Below are 24,626 nucleotides of genomic sequence, written 5' to 3'. Positions count from 1 at the left end.
TTAGAAGTCTTAGTTGAAAATAAACGAGTGCACAAAACCTTCTGGTCTGGAGCAGTGCTTCTGCACCTTATGATGTACCCCTTTAAATATTGCACTTTTCAGCCCTGAAGTTGTTTACAGCTCACCAGCACAGAACTGAAGTTTAGAACCAACACTGGAATTCAAATCATTCCTAAACATTTCTCCAATGCGTCACTAGAAAGAGTAAACAGCAACAATTGCTAGGCCAGCCGTATGGGAAATTATTTCATTATTAATTTTCATTTTTCCCATTCTTAGCAAAAAAAAAGGGGGGGGCAGCATTTTTCATGTGATACAGAAGGGAAGGAAGTAGCTAAACTTGGATGCAATAAATAAACTCTTAACTGTCAACACAGCTGCTTGCAGGGCTTTAACTAATAACAAGAAAAGTCATGCTAATGCTGACTCTTCGAGCACCCGAGCTGATTATATACATATATATATACATATATATATATATATATATATATATATATATATATATATATATATATATATATATATATATACACACACACACACACACACACACACACACACACACACACACACACACACACACATATACTTTCAAATGTGAGAGGAAGTAGATAAAATGTAGTAAAAATTAAATTTAGTACAAACAAGTTTGAATTGTGAGAGCAGCCCATCTAAAAAGGCGGAGAAGATCTAGAAATCTGTTGACATTTAAGTTGCACATATGGAAAGGCGGGAGCTTGTCATGATACTGCACGCATGACATTGTTATGCAACATGATACTGCACTCAAGACATTGTTATGTAACATGATACTACACGCATGACATTGTTATGTAAACGTACAGCTAGCTGTGGACAGTGCTGTCAGAATTAATATCTTGTTAAAGTAATTTCTGAACCCTGGAATACTTTAGAAGTTAGCACATGTGTAAGTAGAAAGATGGACTTAGGGAACCCTATGGAAATGTGCACTTGTATAAATGTTAAGTAAGTTGGATTGTAATTTATGGCAGATTGTTTTTGTATGGATACTGTTATTCCACAGTTATTTGAAGAGGGTGGAGACAGAGAGCGTTTTTACCTTTGCACTGCTGAAATTGTATTTTTAGTAAAGCTAAATCTGATCTGACTATTGTTATTAAAAACTTGCCAGTTTTTATTTTTTAATAAGATTTCCTTTTTAAATCGGATGCCACTTTAGTACAGAATTTTCTTTGCTATGCAAGGGGCCATGTACACTGTGCATCTCTTTTATTAACTTGACAGAACACCTGTTTATCTTCTAAATGTACACATACTTTAAAAAGATGGTGATTTATGCCTACAGTTCATAAGTTCGTAAGTACCAGGCAGTCAGTCTGCAGACCATTACAATCCTAGATGATAAGCCATATTCAAGATTAAACTGTGAGTCAAACTTACACCCATGGCTCTGTATGTGGCAAAGGGTACTGCAAATGCATAGCAGAGCTGGATTGCACCCCCACCCAAGCACATTTTGTCATAAGCAATCACTAGCTGGAATGGCAGTAGAACATCTCATGCTGACGGGCTTCTTTTGGGTGAAAGAAGAGCAGAATAGGGACTGGATATGATACAATGTATACCATTCAGGTTCCACCATTTGAGGTAGAGAGAAAATAGTGCCATTGCTTAGAAGAACTGTAAGTTAACCTGTAGGCGTAAATAAATGACAATTTTTTGCAATCATATCATGCCTGCAGTATTAAAAGTCATCACCTGCCAGCTCACTAGTCCTGAAATAAGATACTTGCAGTATCAGTTACCCATGGTCACCTTGTGGTGTAGGTACTGGAGGGTAAATACAGACCTATTAGTCCTGTGTTTGCATGACCTGCTAAACCACAGAATTCTTTATTGCTGAAATGAAAAATGATACATGTGACCTCCATAACCTGGAACACAATCAATACAGATTTGTTAAAGGCAAGTCATATTTGCTCAACCTGACAAAAGTCCTTTGACTGGGCCGTGGAAATATTAACTGAGGCCTAGTCCATTCAAATTGTTTGCCAAGATATTACCAAGTCCTTTCACATTCCCCATGCAGGTATTAAACCCTTATGTAGGCCACTGCATAGCAAACCTGCTCACAAGTGAAATTCACATTGCATGTGTGGGTGCTGTCTCCTCCAGCCACAGGGATGTTACTATCAATGTTTCACAGGGCTTGGTTATCATTCCCTTCCAACGTGGAATCTACATTTCTGATGTAAAATCAAGTATCCAGTGCCTCTGGCTAACCAAGTCTGTAGTTGACTATAAACAAGGTACAATTGTCAGCTGCACCCAAGACTTCCAAATTCTCCATCAATTACTATATCAAATGAATACGTGGTGTCCCGTTCATAGGATCATCCTAAATGCCAAGAAGTGTAGCATTATCACAGTCAGTAAAGTCCCTCCCCCCATGTATCACATCATGGGTACCCTACCTGAAAACAGACTCTGTCATCAGAGACTCGCATAGACGACTTCTGCTTTGTCCAGCATGTCTCTGTTATGGTCAATAAGTCATTCAACATTGCACAGCTTATCTGTCTTAGTATCTCATAGAACCCAAAAAAAGGAACTGTGGCAAACAAGCGGCACACGAACAAGAAATAAAAACAAATCCTTTAATATGATAAAGCGCTTTTCGTTTGATACAATGTGCAAACTTCTTCAGTATGAAGTTTGTTTTTGCCTTTGTTCGAGTTTGAATTTGCCTTAGTAGCTCATCCAGGTCAGCAGGCGTCTTTCTACTGCTATAGTCCTCATTTATAAAACCCATCTTTTAAAACAACGTCCCCTTTGGAATATATCTAACACATCTAGAGAGGCCCCAAAGATTTCTTACAAAAAAAAAAAAAGTCAGGTCCAAGCCACAGGTTAATAGGACAGATTAAAATCCACGTCCCTCTAATCAGTTTCCTAGTGTCTCTTGAGAAATCGCCCATGCTTGGTGTTTTTCTTTGCACTTGTTGACCATCTACACCTTTGAAAAACAAACAGAAAAAAAATTTAAAGAGTTAAACCTCTGTTATAAGATTAACAGCATCCATACATCTCAAACTCTTAGCACAAAAAATCATACTAAAACAAAACTAGTTTCTACTCTATTCCTAACATCTCCACCTCTATGTATTCCTCTAGGAATAGAGTAGAAACTAGGGAACTAGAATGGATTATAAGGCTACGAGCTAACATTGGGGTAGGCCTGAATGACAAAATTAATATTAAACCCATTCTTCTAAATAGAGATTTAAAGAAATAGTAGGTAGTACCCCCTCCCCCCTTGACCTTTTATACTTTTCTATACTTTTATATTGTATGTATTAAGTTCTGTGATGTGATATGCTGTTTCTATTGTCAAGTTGGTTTTAATTATAAGCTTTTAAATTTTTCACACTAGGTATAAAACGTTTTATACTAGGTATATGGTTGTAAGGATTAATTGGGTAGCTGATGGCAATGATAAGCTTGGTATAAATGCTGTGTTTTACTGTTCTTTGATTGTCTGATGAAGTGGCTAGTGCCACGAAAGTGCTCACCTCTTTTACTAATAAAGCTGTTATTCTACATAGCTGTGGCTGTTACCTCCTGCTTTGTTTTTTACTGTTCATTTCATTGTTGTTGGAGGTAACTCTTGCCAGCATCGTCTGTTTTTTACTGCGGATTCATTTACATTACGGGTGGTGCTGGACATGGCAGAGGGAAATGTCTCTATTATTGAACTGGATTATGCCCCGGAAAAGGAAAATCGAAGGAATTTTATATAAAGGAACCTGCATAAGCTTCTTGAGGTCAAAAACAACCCCTTGCTAGAGGTAGAGCCTCTAGTGCAAGATTTGCAGCAAGAAGAGAACAGTGACTATGTTGTTGCTGCAATGAGAAAAGACTTGTTTAAAATTGAGAATGATTTACAGAAATTGAAATGGCTTCAGTCACAGAGACTTTATTTTGAAGCCTGTCTAAAGCTTAATATAGTCCCTCGGGGCTTAATGGTACTGAAAATGCCCACATATGGAACTATGTACAAATATTTATTATTAAAGTGGCAGCAGATTAACTTAGAAACCAGTCACAATTATATGCAGCTACTAATAGATTTCTTTAAGCCAGAAGAACTCACTATATCATCCAATGTCTGTAAACTGCAAGCAGAACTCTATGAAAAATATCCGCATGCTATTGCCGATTTAAAATTAGACTATGTCTTGAAACTTATATCTGTTTATGATCAGCAACTGATGGGCTATAAGAAAAAGAAAGTGCAAAGGGACTTACAAGATTTTTCTAGTGGGCGTGTCTTTGCTTGGCCCAAAGAACGTAACAATGCTGTTAATAGCAGTAGCTCTACTCAGCCCGTTGGATCTCAATTTATTCCTAAACAACCGATTGAGCTTGCCAATTCTCTTGTTAGAGATATAGTAGAGAACTCTAATGCTGTAATGTCACTTCCTACCACACCTCCCTATGATTCCACAAGCGGCAGTGAGATACAGAGGCCTGAGAGAGGAGCTTGCAGTAAATTTGCAGAAAGAAATGTATCTACTAACTCTAACAGTAGCCGTATGTCATCAGTTCCATCTGACAGTACGGCTCTTTCTTCACCATATCCTATATGAATTACAAATTTTCAGAACCGCTCCACGAGCAGAGGAAGGATGAAACAGAAAGCATCTATAGAAGAGTAACAACCTATGACACTCAAGAAAATGTGGCAACAATCCAACATCCATTAGTATGGAATATATCATGGCAAACTTTAACTGATTCTGAGATAAGTGTACTGAACAAAGGGAAATCCTTTGTACCGGCAAGTAGAATGGATATGACTGACAATATTATAGAACTTAAAATGTTAACTAGGAATCCTATGCTTAAATCTCAGTTTGGTGACAATAATATGAGTAATAGCTGTGTGAACATTTTTAAGAAACCAAGTAGCTATATTCCTGTAAACAATGCTGCTATTGAGACATTTGAAAAAGCATGTATAAAAGAAGTATGCATGATAGTGGTATTTTTAAGAAAAGCTTTTATAATTTAAACAGAGAAGAAAAAGAAGCTTTGGAGGTTTTGTGTAATGAATGCTCCATCGCAGTGAGACCAGCTGACAAAGGTGGTTCTCTAGTGGTGATGGATTATGTTTTTATAAGGAATCTATGCTGACAATGTTGAATGATGGCATTTCTTATCAGAAAGTAGATATTCAACAGGTGCATGTAAGCAGCATGCTAATATATAATGCATTATTTGAATGCTTACAGTGTTGAGTTATTAGCCAAGAGCTATTCAAGTACTTCATAGTAGACAAACCTGTTCTACCCATCATACAAGGACTCCCCAAAATACATAAACATCCCAGAGTGCCCCCCATGAGACCCATTGTATCAGGGAGGGCCTGGTGCACTGAACCTTTGTCCATTTTTGTGGAACACCACCTTAAAACTGTGTTGGAAAAGAATGTATATATATATATATATATATATATATATATATATATATATATATATATATATATTGATACAAAACATTTTGTAAGAGTAAAGTCGTGGAGGATAGATGGCTCATGATTACCTTGCATGTGAAATCTCTATTCACAGTCATCCCTAATAGTAAAGGTGTTGAGCTCTTCAAACAGTATTTAATGGAAGACGAAACATATGATGTGCAAGTTATTGATTTATTATCATTGTTGATGGAACTGAAATTAGAGAACAATATATTTATGTTTGAAGGAAATTTATATAGACAAAAGGAGGTGATGTAGCCTCATTTCTATCGTTCTTCCACAAAATAGATAATAGTACCAGCTTCCTTAAATTTTCAGTGAAGCATTTCTATGATATAGAATATCTGGATGTCAGGATACTTCAAAAAGAGAGAGGTGTTCTGGAAACTGAAATCTATAGGAAAGAATGTTATAGGAATAGCTATCTCCATAGACAGAGCATGCACCTGAGACATATATTTAAGAACACTGTAAGAGGCCAAGGCCTGAGAGCATCAAGACTCACAGCTAATCAAACTAAGTATGATGAAGAGATCAAGAACATGAAGGAAAGGCTCATACTTAGAGGGTACAGTGAAAAAGATAAAACCGTCATTAGTGGGTCTATCTGAGGCAAGGGAAGGAACAGGTAAGCCATACTTTTCAGATATGGATACCATCATAGATGGAGGAACTGTTAGTCAGAAACCTATGAGAGTACAAGTATCCTACTCGAGTAACATTAGATCTTTACAGGAAGTATATCAAAAAAGCTGGAATATACTATGTGCTGATGATGATGTTAAAAGGCTGGTAGGTGAGACCCCGAGATTTGCTTTTAAGAATAAAAAATCTATAAAAAGATTATTATGTGGATCACAACCCATGGAAACAAGAAGAGAAAATGCAGTCAGGTATGGAACCTTCCCCTGCAATAAATGTAATTACTGCACCTTCGTTGACACTGGAAGTAGATTTCTACATTCAGATCTAAAGAAGGAGTTTACCTTTAGAATAGTAGCTAACTGTGACAGTATGAATATTATATACTTGGCACACTGCACAGTCTGTCCTGCCTTCTACGTTGGAATGACAACGCGAAGGCTGAGAGACCGAATGAGGGAGCATATATATGATATCACCAGAGAAATAGAGACAAATGCCTTAGCCAGGCATGTGAGGGACCATGATGAGACACACAAATTTTTATTTTTGGTAATAGATAAGGTCTATACTGACAATAGAGGTGGAGATGTTAGGAATAGAGTAGAAACTAAGGCACTAGAATGGATTACAAGGCTACGAGCTAACATTGGGGTAGGCCTGAATGACAAAATTAATATTAAACCCATTCTTCTAAATAGAGATTTAAAGAAATAGTAGGTAATAACCTCCCCCTCCACCTTTTATACTTTTCTATACTTTTATTTTCTATGTATTAAGTTGTATGATGTGATATGCTGTTTCTATTGTCAAGCTGGTTTTAATTTTAAGCTTTTAAAATTTTTCACACTAGGTATAAAACGTTTTATACTAGGAATATAGTTTTAAGGATTAATTGGGTAGCTGATGGCAATGATAAGCTTGGTATAAATTTTGTGTTTTACTGTTCTTTGATTGTCTGATGAAGTGGGTGGTGCCATGAAAGCGCTCACCTCTTTTACTAATAAAGCTGTTATTCTACATAGCCGTGGCTGTTACCTCCTGCTTTGTTTTTTTACTGTTCATTTCATTGTTGTTGGAGGTAACTCTTGCCAGCACCGTTTGGTTTTTACTGCGTATATATATATATATATATATATATATATATATATATATATATATATATATATATATATCATGTGGTAGAATGGCATTTGTTTGAGTCTCAAAACACTGAAACCAAGTGGTATAGAACTACTATAGAGTTTTATAGATTTTTACTTTTTTATTGGTTGGCTTTTGGATTAAATCCAATTGATTGGTGGAGTCATATTGTTTCAATAGAAGTATGCCATTTTTAGGCCTTCTATACTTTATATTTTGGTTTGTTTTATTTGCGTTCTTTTAAAGAATGATTATCAGTTGTATTTATTAGCTGCCTTTTGAAGTGTTATGTTTTTAGTGTTTATGTTTATTGAGGTCCGTTGACTCGAGAGATTAGTGGAGATTCCGTATGATAACCTCACATTGGATATATTTGTACATTATAAAGAAAATGGCAGGCTAAACTGTCTTATGCCATTTGTTTGGTTGGCCTCATCTAATTATCCAGTTGGCTAGTTTATTATTTTCTATCTGATTGGCTGCATTTATATCGAATATTTAATACCAATATATAACATTCAGATATGCTCATGCCACATTTCCATTAGTTTTATCCTATTGATTTTAAGTCATCATTGTTTGTTTTTAGTAATGGCGATGCTCTATCATTTAATTTATGCCTAATCATTCCACAACTTATAGAACATATATACTTTCACAGGAGATGCAGTTTATAGTTTTACATTGTTTTTATCTGTTTTATTTTCATTTTTAATTCATATATAACATTCGCTTCAGATTGGTTAGAGCAGTACTCTGCCTCAACCAATGTTAGGCAATTATTTATTTTTATTCTGTAGGTTGAAATTTCATTTGACAATATTTGATTGGACAATAGAACAAGCTATTTTTATGGTGATGCCACATTTTATTTTGTACTTCAAAATTCTAGTAAGTGAATTTCAATTTATTAATTGAATGATTATAATTATATCTATTTTATTTTTATGATGTAATAATATTTGTGATTTGAATTTTAATAAAGTTGGAACATATTTTTGTCATGGCCTTTGGTCATATTTGTCATTGGTCAATAGGACTATTTAAAGGATGACATCACATGTAATTAACAGATCTGATGGAGGACTTACTGTAAGTCTGAAAGCACTTATCTTTGTTACAGTTTTTGCTGTTTTTATTATGTTTTCTACGTGGTGAATAAATATGTTTATGCCAGTGACTACAGCCATGGTAGATGTTCATCGTGCATACAGCTGCAGTCATAACAGATGGGTTATCCTGCCGTCAGGCGGGTCCTCGGTCGGCCGAATTCCAAAGTCTAGGTCCGGCGTCGGTTGTCGTCGCTTCTTCCCTGATGTCAGTGCGGCAGAGGTATAAAAGAGGCAGCCAACGCCATTTTCTTCAGTCTTTCTTGCCGCGCGGTGCCCGAAGCAGAAGCAGTTCGCAAGTGCCGGTCGGCCAGCTCCTGAGATTTACGAAAGTATTTCAGCCGAAGTCTTCTTGAAAGCTAAGTACCCCGTTGGGGAAACTTTTCTTGCCTCAGACCGATGTCAGACAAAGTTAATAATTGCATTTCATGTGGGAAGCAAATACCGCATAAGGATTTCCACTCTTTCTGTATACCTTGCTTAGGCCCAGACCACAACGTCTCGGCCTGCCGTTTTTGTGTTAGATTCAACAAGCGCACTATTAAGCATCGGACGGAGTTTGCCCTTCACTTTTTTGGCAAACAATTTAATTATATTATGTCGTCGGATACTCCGACTCCAGTTTTGAGCAAAAAATGCAAAGATAAGGACCGACATACGAGGTCAGTGCCACCTACTGAAACCACGCTAAGGCCGACTACCGATTCTCCTGTACTCAGCGAGGCGCCTACACAGTCCCTGAGTACCGATGACAATGTATTACCGGTGTCTTCAGTACCAGAGGTCGCAGGCTCCTCGGCCCCCATTCCTACTACAGACTCAGACGCCACTCCTGGAGGGGAAACTCAGAATTTAGACAGGCCTGCCATTTCTCAAGGGGTCTTCAGACCTTCCTCCTTCTCTATTAAAGCCTTCACTAAATCTAAAGCAGCCATGAAAACCAAAAAACAGGTTCCTCAGACCCCCTCTCAAGGCACCATGCCTAAAAAACAGATGCTTAAAATGGCTGAGGATTTGATTACTCTTATCAGGGGTTCTCAACACCCCCCCTGACAAAAGGCCCAGATTAGAGGAAGACTACCCTTCCTCAGATCAAGCTTCTATTACCTCAGAACTATCTGAGGACCAGGATTATGCCTATTCTCCATTCGATGACTCTGATGCAGAGGAGTCTATTCCCTTGGTCTCCCCTCCTGAGGACTTCTCTTTTGGGGAAACCCTGCATACACTGAGGGAACACTTTCACTGGGAAGGCCAAGATTACTCAGATTCCAAGAAAAGGCTCAGGGAATTTCTTCTGCTCACCCAGCATAGGCCTCTGGCTATCCCTCCTGTTTTAGATATATTGGATGATGTGTACACAGAAGCCAGCCTTAATCCAGATTCTTTACCTCCAGCTCCTGTTAAACCTGACGGGTATTACCGGGTTCCTGATTCTCACCAGTTCCTATATAAAAGCCATACTGCTGACCCAGAAACTATTTCACAGGGTCCCAAGGGAATTAAGGCCTCTACTGCTAAAAACCCATTACCTTCCGAGAGAGATTCCAGATCTTTAGAAAGGTGGGGGGAAAAGGTGTACACCTCAGCCACTTTAACCATGAGGGCATTAAACTGTCAGTTCCATATGTTAAAGTATCAACAGTTTTTGATATCTCAGCTGAAAAGTAAGATGACACAACCAGACCAACCAGATTTAAAAGAGTTGCAGGATTTGTTACATGGTGCAGAGCAAGTGGGTAAACATACATTGCAGTGTGGTTTTGATGCTTTAGAGGCCTCATGTAGAGCTGCTGTTACGGGTTCTGTTATACGTAGGCATGCTTGGCTCAAAGAGCAAACCTTACCAGATCATGTCAAAGCTAAATTATTAGATGCACCTCTTCAAAAAGATGTATTGTTTGGTGTTAAAGCTGAGGAGGTGCAAAAGAAAATGGAGGAAAAAGCAAAATCAATGCAAACAGTGAAAGATTTCCTACAGGTACAGCCTCCACGTTTCAGCAGAAATTGGCCTTCAAAAAATTGGTCCTTTCCAGCCACGGACAGACCCCAAAGGGGCAGATACAGGCACCCAAGGGATAGAGGGCAACCTCAAGGATCTTTCAGAGCCAGACAGTGGCAAGCACCTACCCCAAGAGGTGGAGAAGATAGATCACAGTCTTTTAGAAAACAGACACAATGACTTCACCCTACACCTGCCAAACAAAGCTTTAATGGCAACACCTTTGGGCGGAAAACTGGCATTATTCTCAAAAAATTGGCATATTGTTACAAAAGACAAATGGATTCTGGACATTATAGACAGAGTCTACAGGTTCCACTTTCACACCCTTCCAAAAATGAGAGGCATGCCAAACCTGCCACAACATCAAAGGGCAGAGGCACAAAAACAAGTTTCAACTCTCATGGACATGAAAGCAATTCAAGAGGTACCTGCAAAAGAACAAGGTCAAGGGTTTTATTCCAGACTATTCCTGGTACCAAGGAAAGACAAAGATTGGAGACCTATCTTAGACCTATCCATGCTAAATACATATCTACAGGTGCCAAAATTCAAGATGCTCACATTACAGCAGCTTCTTCCCATGCTGGGCAAGGAGTCTTGGCTGGTAACATTGGACCTCAAGGAGGCATACCTGCATGTCCCTATCAGACAAGATTGCAGAAGATACCTCTGCCCTTTGGCTTATCTACTGCGCCCAGAGTGTTTACGAAATGCCTGGCATCAGTAATCACCTTCTGCAGACTACAAGGGATACAAATCTACCCATATCTGGACAACTGCCTGATCCAAGTGGACAGCAAGGATATACTACTGCAGCACCTGGCGTTTGTAATAAAACTGTTTAACTTCCTGGGATACACAGTCAACAAAAAGAAATCAAAACTAATACCCTCTCAACAAATAATTTTCCTGGGTGCCAGCTTGGATACAACCACCCAGATGGCCTACCTCATGCCAGAAAAGCAAGGGCAACTGTCTCCATACTTCAAAAAAATGGCAACTTACACCAGGCTAACTGCAAGGAAAATCCTGCAGGCTCTGGGATTCATGGCATCTTGCATCCTACTAATCCCATGTGCAAAGCTGCATATAAGGAAACTTCAATGGTACCTGAAAAACTTATGGTCTCAACACAACCACAGCTTGGAAGCAATTATACCACTCATTCCATGCCTTCAAAAGGAATTTTTGTGGTGGACTCAAGCTTGCCAAAAAAACACAGGTTTTCTGTTTTGTGTACTTCAAGCAACTCAAATCATCACTACAGACACCTCAGACTATGCCTGGGGAGCACACATGACAGATCAGTGCATTCAGGGAAAATGGACCCGAAAAGAGAAGCACCTTCACATCAACCAAAAGGAAATGCTAGCCGTACAAAAGGCTATTTTGACCTTCAAAGACCTACTACATCCAGGCCAGCTATTGATAAGGACAGACAACACCACAGTGATGTGGTACATAAACAAACAGGGGGGAACTCATTCATACCCCCTGTGCAGGCAAGCCATGACCCTATGGAACACAGCACTGGAACTGCAAATTCAACTACAGGCACAATTCCTGCCAGGGAAGGAAAACACACTGGCAGACAACCTAAGCAGAAATATGACAGATCCACACGAATGGAAGTTGCATCCTCAAGTTTTCACAAAGATAACTCAGGCATGGGGACAGCCAGACATAGATCTCTTTGCTACCCACAGAAATTGCCAGTTGAAAAAATGTTGTTCAAGGACCTACCATCCACAGGCCAGGAAAGTGGATGCACTTTCCTTCAATTGGGCAACATTGACAGTCTGTGCCTTCCCACCTCTTCCTCTGCTGCCCAAAGTTATATTAAAAGTCAGAGCAGAGAGGCCGAAAATGATTCTCATTGCTCCAGACTGGCCAAGACAACACTGGTATCCACTCCTGAAGAGCCTGACACATTCCCCACCATGGATCCTACCTCTAGTCCCTCTTCTGCTGTCCCAGCACAACTACAAAACCATTCACAGCCATCTCAAAACTCTAAATCTAGCTGCATGGAGAATTCCTTGATTTCTCAACAGTTTCTCCTCTCCAAGGAGGTGCAGGATGTCATCTTGGAGGCCAGAAGACCTTCTACTAGAAAGGCCTACTCCACCAAATGGAAACAATTTTGTGCCTGGAATCAAGAAAAGGGACAGAATCCTTGGGTAATAAATATACCTCAAATTTTACAGTACCTAGCTGAGATGTTAAACAATGGACTTTCCTTCTCCTCCATCAAGATCCACGCTTCAGCCATTTCTGCACATTACAACACAGATCCTCCTTTATTCTCTCAGAGGGGCAAAGAATATAAAACCCCCAAGGAAACCACCAGTCCTTGCTTGGGACCTCAACTTCGTATTGGAAAAGCTGACCCTTCCTCCCTTCGAGCCAGCTTCTTCATCAGAGTTACAGTACTTGTCATGGAAAACAGCCTTTCTTCTGGCTATCACCTCAGCACGCAGAGTTTCAGAGCTACAGGCCCTCCTGGCTGTGCAACCATTCATCATTTTCCATCAGGACAGAGTTTCCTTATGAACCAACCCTACCTTTATGCCAAAGGTAGTATCCAGTGTAGCTTTGAATCAGACTATCCACTTACCTACCTTTTATCCTAATCCACAAAACAAAGGGGAAAGACTACTACATTCCTTGGACATTCACAGACAACTTTGTTACTATTTGGACAGAACAAAGCCATTCAGGAAATCTAAGCAACTCTTTGTGTCCTATGCTGCAGGTGCTCAGGGAAAGGCTATTTCCAAACAGACAATTTCAAAATGGATAGCCCACTGCATACTCTTTTGTTAATCATTTCATGGAAAAACTGTGCCTGCATGCATCAGATCCCACTCCACCAGAGCCACAGCTACCTCTGCAGCCTTCCTCAGGGGGGTCCCTACCAAGGACATTTTGGAAGCAGCCACCTGGAGTTCAGTGCACACTTTCTCCAAGCACTATCACCTCCCACTGTACTCAAAATCTAGAGCAGGCTTTGCCACAGCAGTCCTGCAGGGCATCCTAGCCCCTCCTAGTTCCACTTAGTGCCTACCACCCTTACTTAGCTTTGGGATTCTACCCATCTGTTATGACTGCAGCTGTATGCACGATGAACATAGTACAGTTTTGTACCTACCATAAATGTAGATGTTCGAGTGCTCATACAGCTGGAGTCCAGGTTTCCCTCCCTCCATCCCCTCTTAGGACAGGCCTTATGACAAACACTTTTCATATAACCTTTTTGGGGTATTCTTTTATGGTGTATTTGCTTGCAACTACTGTTTTTGATTTATCAACATTGCATCTTTGCATAACATTATGTTTGCCTTCCTTCTGGGGACACCTGACATCTGGGGCAAGAAAAACTGAAGAAAATGGCGTCGGCTGCCTCTTTTATACCCCTGCCGCACTGACATCAGGGAAGAAGCGACGACAACCGACACCAGACCTAGACTTTGGAATTCGGCCGACCGAGGACCCGCCTGACGGCAGGATAACCCATCTGTTATGACTGCAGCTGTATGAGCACTCGAACATCTACATTTATGGTAGGTACAAAACTGTACTTGGCTATTGATTTTGAACTCTACTAAATGTAAATATAAATATAAATGTAAATATAGAGTGTGCAGAGGTTGCGTATGTATGTATACTTTCAATGGAATGACACAGTTTATAAGTTTAGTAAGGATGAAATTTCCAGTTTATTTTCAAAGTAACAGCAGATTGTGAAACATTTTCTAGGAACAACATCATAAACTCGAATATGCCCCAAACGAGCAGACTGATTGGTTTTCCCAACAGGACACCTCCAAGGAATTTAAGCCAAATCACAAGACGTTATCCATGCTGCCTGTGTTAAGAAACACCAGCAGTAAAATTGCACAATGGAATCCTCGTCGTTGTGGCGTTCCTGACTTCCCCGTACAAGCAGATGGGCGCAACAGACAGAAACGTTTTGTGCTGTCTGGAGGTCGGTGGCATAAGACTCACCTTACTTACAAGTATGTGGCTCTTTTCTTTTGTTTTACATTTGAATCTTATCCTGGGAGAAAATGTTATTTAACTACATAAATTTAGACAGTGGTATGTTGTCTCATTTGCTATCATGTTCATTGTGGCTACTCTTATAAACTGGCAAAAATACTGTTTTTGGTATCAACAAATTCTCATGTACTTGACTACAATGGTTTGCTTCTCATGGTGTATTTCACTATTTAGTATTGCTACATTAGTTTTTACAAGATTGTAACTGTTGAGTGATACCTGTGAAACTTGAACTGTACCATTTGCCAGTTTTGTAATTACTGTGCATTTACTGCTATTTACTTTATTTGTTGAATGATGCAAGCTTGAATATTCTGTACAGAAGAAACATAAACCTTCTAGTGTGATTATCTAGTTATTGTGCATAATAAATTGATAAATAAACCAAAGCGAAAAAAGAAAAAACAGTAATGCTCAAAAACACAGGTAACCTTAAGTCCTAAAGCCAACAGTCCAGTCCAAAAGTCTTTCTTAACGCAAGTTTTATTGCTTAAAAATAACAGCGTTTTCGCCACTTACACTTAAGCAGCTTCATCAGAGATACAAATGCAAGCAGTAAATGCAACACCTTTTTATACACAGGAAATACTGCAACAAAACGTCATTTCCTAGTGTAAGAACAAAAAGGTGTAGTAGTTTATAAAAACAAAGTATTCTAAAATCATATACATATTTTTAAATATAAAATATATAAAGTAATAGCTGAATGTTATTACTTCAAAAATACTAATAATTAGCCAATCATATAACACAAGTAGTACCTACATATATTAATACTTTGAATTAAAAAAGTATATATATAAACCATAAATAAAAATGTATATAGAAAGTATATAATATACTGAAAAGTTGCACCATAAAGGTACAAAGATGTCTATCTAAAATAGCTCCTAAGCTTTAAAACTGCTGAAATATTGCAGTTTTCATTTAAACCAGGGGACCTAAAGGCATCTAGCTTTAACTGCCACTCAAGTTCTCAATTCTCTAAAATCAAAGAGAAAGGGCCCCCTCTAATACCAATAGGGACTTGATCAATTCCCATAAATGAGAAGCTATGTCCGAAATTATTGCTAATATGTTTAGCTAATGCGTTGTCGTTAAGGTTCTTTTTGATAGCATAAGAATGTTGGTAAAACCTCTCTCGGGCCTTACGGTCCGTCTTCCCTATATAGAAGGCTGGAGAACAATTGCATAGTGCTATGTAAATAATGGATTTAGACTCACAATTTAACTTACAATAGATGTAATATTTTTTATTCCTGACAGTAAAAGAATTGCCAGGTCTAACTACTTTACACCAGTTACAACAGCCACAAATCGACATGCCTTTCTGTCTGCTAAATTGTGTTTGAGGTATATTCCTTTGCAATAATTCTTTCAAATTATGTGCCCTTTTATATACGACACGTGGTGGTGCCCCTATTTTTTCACTCAGAAAGGCGTTCTCAGAAATAAAATGCCAGTTCTTTTGTATAATTGACCATATCGCTTGAGAATTGACATTGTAAGTGGTGACAAAACTCAAAGCAAACTGTGATTTCGTACTGATGGCTGTTGTATCAGTATTAGGACTAGAAGGCTGTCCGGAAAGGAAACAATGCTTATTATCAGTAGTAGACTCTATGTTGATCCCAATTTGGTTCAAAATAGGTTTATAAAAACCTACAGTTCTTTTCATGTCTACTTCCTCAATTAGTTCTTCGATTAATGAAATGGGATACCCTCGGTTAAGGAACATTTCCTTCAAAAGGTGACATTCAGCCTGAAAGTCAACCAAAGTACTGCACATCCTCCCTGCCCTCACTAACTGGCCTTTAACGATGGATCGTTTCTGTTTAAAGGGGTGAAAACATGAAAAGTGAAGGAGGGAATTGCAGTAAGTGGGTTTCCTATAAATAGCAGAAAGAAACCTATGATTACCAATATCCTTAGTTAGTTTCACATCAAGGTAGTCAATGTGGGTGGTAGAAAATTTAGAAGTAAATTTCAGAAATTCAGTGGTTTCATTAAGTGCCTGGACAAATTGGTCAGCATCGTCACTATTCCCTTGGAACAAAATAAAAATGTCATCAAGGAATCTGGTGTATAGCTTGACATGTTTCATAAGGTCAGGTTTATTCCTAAGGTAATTAATCTCCCAAGATGTGACAAAAAAGTTTGCAACACTCGCACCACAAGGGGAGCCCATGGCTACCCCTTGTTTTTGAAGGTAATAGTCATCACCAAAGGAAAAGAAATTTGTGGTAAGAACAATGTCTAGTAATTCAGTGTCCAGATCAATCTCATTTTTCGGAGCATTGAACTCACTTAAAAGGAAACCTATCCATTCCACTGCTTCTTGGTGAGGTATAGAGGTATACAGATCAACGACATCAACTGTGAGAAAGTTATATTTATCATCAAAAAGGATATCGTTGATGCTCTCCAAGAAGGACCAAGAGTCCTTACATAAACCTGTGATAAATTTAAGGTATATTGTCAGGATACTGTCAATGAACCTGGAACAAGGATAAGTCATAGAGCTTCTACCATCCACAAGGGCTCTCATTGGTGGATTAGAGATGTCCTTGTGGATCTTTGGGATACCGAACATGACCGGCAATTTGGGAGAAGGGATATCTATAAAGTTGTAAATATCAACGTCAATTTTACCAGCTAGGTAAAGGTCTCGAAAGTAACCTCTTATTCTACGGTATGCTCCGTTGATCTCATTAAGTGATGCTGTACAATAGGCAGGTGTATTCAAAACAGTGTGCATCTTTTCTTGATAGCTAAAATTATCAAAAATAAACAAACCACCTCCCTTGTCTGGTTTGATCAGTCTGATCGGTAACCGACAAAGGTTATACAAAGCTGTTAGTTGTTCTTTTGTGATATTCAACTTACTATAGTCACTTTTAGTTGGAATTTGTGCGGCCTGATATCTAACGTCAGCTTCGCATACATTTTCAAATAAATGAAGAGCTGCATGGAGGGGTGGGTTAAAGGTACTAGGTAACCTTAGCTGAACATTTGGTGTACTAATTTAGTCACAAAACAAAATCTTAAGGTTCAATTTACGTACGAAACACTTTAAGTCAATGATAGTTTTCGCTAAATTAACCTGTCTACTCGGGACAAAACTGTTCCCAAATGCAAGTAATTCAACTAAGTCACTATCAAGTGAAAACTCATTAAAACTGTATATCTTGAAGTCACCCTTTTTATTGTAAATTATAGTAGGGTTACTATTCTCAACATTACTTATAGGACCATGTGTGAGGCCAGTGTTAACTAATAGTTCTTGTTCCTGTTCTTCTTCACTGGACCTTGTTTTTTGCGTGCTCCTAAAAAATTATTACCTTCCTTGTTGTTAAAATTGTTGTTGTTGTTATAAGCTTTGATCCTATTACTACGCCTTGGTCCCTGGTCGAAGTCACTATTAGTCCCATTACTGTTCCTATCTGCTGATGTGTTACATGTTGTGTCCTGATCTGAAAAATCAGAGCTATCCGTATTTTGTCGTGGTTTATGGTTACTAATTTCTAGTTTAGGGTATGCTATAGAGTTCTTATAAGCATACCTGTCCCTTTCTAACTTCTTAGATTTATTGCCTTTTAGTTTGACCAAAAAGGTATCAATACTTGTCAAAATCCGGTTATAATCATACTTGTACCTTAAAAATTCAATGTCCATTTTGATAGCTCTGTCTAAAACACTTACCTCATCAGTAAGTGTAATGATATAAGCTTTATAATGTTTAACAATTAGCTCAAGCAGTTGAATACCTTGTTCCTGAAATAATACTTTTAAATCACCAAAAAATTCTAGATTAGACAATAAGCCAGAAGGAGAGAAATTGTTCCGTAACCCCTTAGGAACCAATTTCTCGACAATGCACTGTTCAAAATACACTGACTCTAATTGCAGTTTTTTTAACTTCAAAAGTTTACTATCGAGTACCTTTAATTTTTCAGCAATACTCTCATTGCTGGTTTGTCCATTTGGTGTTATGTTAGTCAAGCCCGACTGGTTGGTAATAGTCGTAAAAAGGAAAGTGTCAGTGTTCTTAATCCATTCCGTTAGGCAAGGTAACTCACCCTCATTAGGAAGACGAGCTGTTGGACTGGTAAAAGTACCAGCAACTGAGTTCACTCGAAGAGGCAAACGGCCTGTAAGTACATTACTATTATGTCCAGCAGTACTGACAGCAGCAGAGTACGACACCGAAGTTGGGATCCGTTGTGGTTGTGCTGCTGGTATCAATACATCAGAACTATCGCTAACAGGTCTATTAGCTGAGGAACCGCTTGCAAGGTGTGAGCCCGATGACGCCATTTCCGGTTTACTCCTGTCGTACGCATCCATACGTGCGTGTAGAAGGTCTAATTTTTGTGTTAGCGAGGATAGTAAAGTGGAAATGTCCAAATTGTTAGAACCACTTCTCGTTGGGTTTAGGCCAAAGATGTTGGGAGTAGGAGGGCTAGTAGGACTGACAGGGCTACCTGTGGCCATGACAAACACAAACCAAAGCGAAAAAAGAAAAAACAGTAATGCTCAAAAACACAGGTAACCTTAAGTCCTAAAGCCAACAGTGCAGTCCAAAAGTCTTTCTTAACACAGGTTTTATTGCTTAATAATAGCGTTGCCACTTACATGCAGCTTCATCAGAGATACAAATGCAAGCAGTAAATGCAACACCTTTTATACACAGGAAATACTGCAACAAACGTCATTTCCTAGTGTAAGAACAAAAAGGTGTAGTAGTTTATAAAAACAAAGTATTCTAAAATCATATACATATTATTAAATATAAAATATATAAAGTAATAGCTGAATGTTATTACTTCAAAAATATTAATAATTAGCCAATCATATAACACAAGTAGTACCTACATATATTAATACTTTGAATTAAAAAAGTAGATATATAAACCATCAATAAAAATGTATATAGAAAGTATATAATATACTGAAAAGTTGCACCATAAAGGTACAAAGATGTCTATCTAAAATAGCTCCTAAGCTTTAAAACTGCTGAAATATTGCAGAGGTTTTACCAACATTCTTATGCTATCAAAAAGAACCTTAACGACAACGCATTAGCTAAACATATTAGCAATAATTTCGGACATAGCTTCTCATTTATGGGAATTGATCAAGTCCCTATTGGTATTAGAGGGGGCCCTTTCTCTTAGATTTTAGAGAATCGAGAACTTGAGTGGCAGTTAAAGCTAGATGCCTTTAGGTCCCCTGGTTTAAATGAAAACTGCAATATTTCAGCAGTTTTAAAGCTTAGGAGCTATTTTAGATAGACATCTTTGTACCTTTATGGTGCAACTTTTCAGTATATTATATACTTTCTATATACATTTTTATTTATGGTTTATATATATACTTTTTAATTCAAAGTATTAATATATAGGTACTACTTGTGTTATATGATTGGCTAATTATTAGTATTTTTGAAGTAATAACATTCAGCTATTACTTTATATATTTTATATTTAATAATATGTATATGATTTTAGAATACTTTGTTTATAAACTACTACACCTTTGTTCTTACACTAGAAATTACTTTGTTGCAGTATTCCTATAAAAGGTGTTGCATTTACTGCTTGCATTTGTATCTCTGATGAAGCTGCTTAAGTGTAAGGGGCGAAAACGCTGTTATTTTTAAGCAATAAAACTTGCGTTAAGAAAGACTTTTGGACTGGACTATTGGCTTTAGGACTTAAGGTTACCTATTGAGCAAATGATAAATAAGATACATGAATCATACAGTGAATATTGTGGCTGGTAGTGTAACAGTAAATCAGTGCTTGAAAGTCACACTGACAGCAATTGGCTGATGGCAGTGCAGTAACTCAGTGATTGGTAGCTCTGTGTAAATCTGATTCGTAATTATATTATCAGTGACCAAGAAGTGACAGACTTCGTCTGTGATTGGCAGCAATGCAGTGAGTCAATGAGTGTTAGAGCCGCTGCTGATTTTAGTGGAAGGTAGTCATAGTCATTACATGGTCGAGTTGGTCATAGTCGAGTTGGGAGGATGGTCTAATGGTTAAGGTGTTTGCCTTACAAACACAAGGTACAGGGTTTGAATCTCACAGGGGATAATTGGCTAGGCTTAAAATGGCTCGCAAGGGCAGTTAGCCTAGTACTAATCTATAAACCTAATCTATAAAATCTATAAACCTATAATCATGCAACACTTCTGGAGACTCTCTTTACTCTTTGGGTTGGGTGGGTGGCCTAATGGTTAAGGTGTTTGCTTTAAAAACACAAGGTGCAGGGTTTGAGTCTCACAAGGGATAATTGGCTAGACTTAAAATGGCTCGCAAGGGCAGTTAGCCTAGTACTAATCTATGAATCTATGAATCTATGTCAGATACACAGTGAGTCAGCATATGATTGTCACACATTCAGCTGTGGGAGAAAGTTAGATAGTGACTGCTTTGTAGTAACACAGGAAATCTATGGCTACCAATTACATGCGTTGATAGCTGGTAGTGAAAAAGTAGAAAATGGATTTCAGTTACCCAGTGCATGAGTAGTTGTTTGTTGTACACTGATTTGAAATATATGCACCGTTAAACATTCAGTCATTTGATGTTATACATGAACCTTATTAGAGTTAGTGACTCATCTGTGAACAGTTGGTCAGTAAATGACCAGCGTTTAGATAGTGAGTCATTGGCTGGAATTTATCAGTTGACTTAGTGGGCTGTACTCACACAGTCATTGATTAGTAGCTACAGAAGGTGAGCTTTAGAAGCAACAGAGCAAACTGCATACACTTGGTGAACAGAAAAGAAAACACAGCATACCAGTCAATGCGTGATTCAGAGTCAAGTGAGTGTGCATGAAATGTGAGATGTTGGTACATAAGCACAGTCCATGAACTAGTAGTATAGGTGTAGTAGTCAAGTATGAATGTTTACACCTGCAAAATAAGCAGAATGACATAATGTATGCACCAAAAATGGGGAGAGTTCTGATTGTGAAATACAACCACAGAATATATGATGTTACAGCTCAGTTGCAGAAAACAAAGTTACTTGGGAAATGAACTAAGTATTATTTGTTGTCACATAGGTATTAGCTGAACCTGTACACCCCATGCTACCTGTTCCTGCCCCATGACAAAGGTACAGATGGGTGATGCAGTAATGACACAGCATCCTGCTGCTGGGTACATATGGGTCATGTGGTAATGACACAGCATCCTGCTGGGTAGAGATGGGTCATGTGGTAATGTCACAGCATCCTGCTAGGTACAGATGGGTCATACAGTAATGACACAGCATCCTGCTGCTGGGTACAGATGAGTCATGCAGTAATGCCACAGCATCCTGCTGCTGGGTACAGATGGGTCATGCAGTAATGACACAGCATCCTGCTGCTGGGTACAGATGGGTCATGCAGTAATGACACAGCATCTTGATAGGTACAGATGGGTCATGCAGTAATGACACAGCATCCTGCTGGGCATAGATGGGTCATACAGTAATGATGCAGCATCCTGCTGCTGGGTACAGATGGGTCATGCAGTAATGACACAGCATCTTGATAGGTACAGATGGGTCATGCAGTAATGACACAGCATCCTGCTGGGCATAGATAGGTCATGCAGTAATGATGCAGCATCCTGCTGCTGGGTACAGATGGGTCATGCAGTAATGACACAGCATAATGCTGCTTGGTACAAATGGATCATGCAGTAATGACACAGCATCCTGCTGCTGCATACATATGGGCTATGCAGTAATGTCACAGCATCATGCTGATGGGTACAGATGGGTCGTGCAATAATGCCACAACATCCTGCTGCCGGGTACAGATGGGTCATGCAGTAATGACACAGCATCCTGCTGCTGGGTACAGATGGGTCATGCACTAATGACACAGCATCCTGCTGCTGGGTAAAGATGGGTCATGTGGTAATGACACAGCATCCTGCTGGGTACAGATGGGTCATGCAGTAATGACACAGCATCCTGCTGCTGGATACAGATGGGTCATGTGGTAATGACACAGCATCCTGCTGCTGGATACAGATGGGTTATGCAGTAATGTCACAGCATGCTGCTGCTGGGTACAGATGGGTCATGCAGTAATGACACAGCATCCTGCTGCTGGGTACAGATGGGTCATGTGGTAATGACACAGCATCCTGCTGCTGGGTACAGATGGGTCATGCAATAATGACACAGCATCCTGCTGCTGGGTACTGATGAGTCATGCAGTAATGCCACAGCATCCTGCTGCTGGGTACAGATGGGTCATGCAATAATGACACAGCATCCTGTTGCTGAGTACAGATGGGTCATGCAATAATGACACAGCATCCTGCTGTCGGGTACAGATGGGTCATGCAATAATGACACAGCATCCTGCTACTGGGTACAGATGAGTCATGCAGTAATGTCACAGCATCCTACTGCTGGGTAAAGATGGGTCATGCAATAATGACACAGCATCCTGCTGCTGGGTACAGATGAGTCATGCAGTAATGCCACAGCATCCTGCTGCTGGGTACAGATGGGTCATTCAATAATGACACAGCATCCTGCTGCTGGGTACAGATGGGTCATGCAGTAATTACACAGCATCCTGCTGCTGGGTACACATGGGTCATGTGGTAATGATACAGCATCCTACTGAGTACAGATGTGTCATGCAGTAATGCCACATTGTCCTGCTGCTGGGTACAGATGAGTTATGCAATAATGCCACAGCATCCTGCTGCTGGGTACAGATGGGCCATGCAGTAATGACACAGCATTCTGCTGCTGGGTACAGATGGGTCATGCAGTAATGACACAATATCCTGCTGGATACAGATGTGTCATGTAGTATTAACACAGCACACTGTTGCTGTACCTCACACTTAGCACTTTGTCACTTATTGTTCTGATGTTAGTATTGCTGACCATCCACGTGAACTGTGCCATTGCATGGAGGCTCACAACACCTGTGGTGAGCCAGTACTCCCCAGAGCAAAAGTCATGACCACAATGAGCATACTGACCATGAGCACATTTCAGACAACTACTCAGAGTAGCAGCCTAGCTCAGATATCTTCCAATCCCAAACATGAAAAAAAAAGAACTCCTGCAACTATGATCTGCATAACTGCCCAAACAGGTGACTACATTTCATGGTCCACACTCAGGCAAAGCATGCAGTAGTGATGCATGGCTTCGCTCACAGTACTGTCCAAAGACATATGTGTCCTGATTACATCCAGACTGGCAGTTAGCACAGAGGGTTAAGGCTGTGGGCTGTAATTCCTCATTTGCTTACTATTTGACCTTGAGCAAGTCACTTAACTAGATAGTGCTTTGGGTCAACTAGGAATATGCATTATGCTGTTATGTGGTCCCCTAGACTATAAGCCCAATAACTACCTATAAACATGGCATCCTAGCAGAGAATGTTAGCATATATAATGTCAGCCATCCTGCGTTGCAGTCTGTGAATGTGCAGGTGGTATGTGCCTATTCCAGCTGTATCATAAATGTGTTTCCAAACTCTTCGGCAGTACCCAAGGCTCATGACTAATATATGCATGTGCTCTACAGCAGGCCTTTAAGGCAGGCATTGTTGGGCAAGACAGATTGCTGACTGATACACCATACACACTGTTATCATGGCTTCAGGCATGTGTGGAGACCTGCCATGCAGTCAGAGGAGGAATATAACAAGGTGCTCCTTCAGGTCCAGAACATCAGTGAGCATGGTTTTGCATACCTAAAGATACATTTCTTCAACATGAAATTTGTTTCAAACAGAATAGTGCAGTTTGAGCCAACAATGTGCGCCTTGTTTGTTATATGCTACATATTGCATAATATGATGTTACAGGTGACTGTTACACCAGTCCTCACTATGACCACCTGCATAGAACTAGGTTGCAGACAAAGAAAATCCCTGGGACTGTGATATAGTAGCCTCAGCATTGAAACAGCAGTTTGAACAGCCAGCAGCTGAGATGCATGCTTATCAAGCAATAGTAGGCTGAATGTGTGTGCGTGAGTGTGTGTCTATGTGTGTACACTCACACATGTGAGCATCTGTGTGACAGAGAGTACATATTCGCGCACGTGTGTGTTTGTGTGTGTGTGCATGTGTGTGTGTGTGTGTGTGTGTGTGTGTG

At 39.3% G+C, this 24,626-nt stretch overlaps 1 protein-coding gene across 1 annotated transcript in view; it reads left to right on the top strand.

Moving 5' to 3' along the window:
• Positions 1-24,626, top strand: part of MMP11 (matrix metallopeptidase 11) — a 400,408-nt gene that overhangs the window by 192,359 nt on the left and 183,423 nt on the right. Inside the window, exon 2 of the mRNA XM_044068686.1 lies at positions 14,180-14,439. Within this exon, the coding sequence (XP_043924621.1) occupies positions 14,180-14,439 (260 nt within the window). The remainder of the gene's footprint in view (positions 1-14,179; positions 14,440-24,626) is intronic.

This window comes from Protopterus annectens, chromosome 4.part0 (genome assembly GCF_019279795.1).
Source record: "Protopterus annectens isolate FY-2018-M chromosome 4.part0, PAN1.0, whole genome shotgun sequence".
Taxonomy (NCBI): domain Eukaryota; kingdom Metazoa; phylum Chordata; order Ceratodontiformes; family Protopteridae; genus Protopterus; species Protopterus annectens.
Note: the sequence above shows the minus strand (reverse complement) of the source record. Positions and strands in the feature narration are given on the sequence as shown.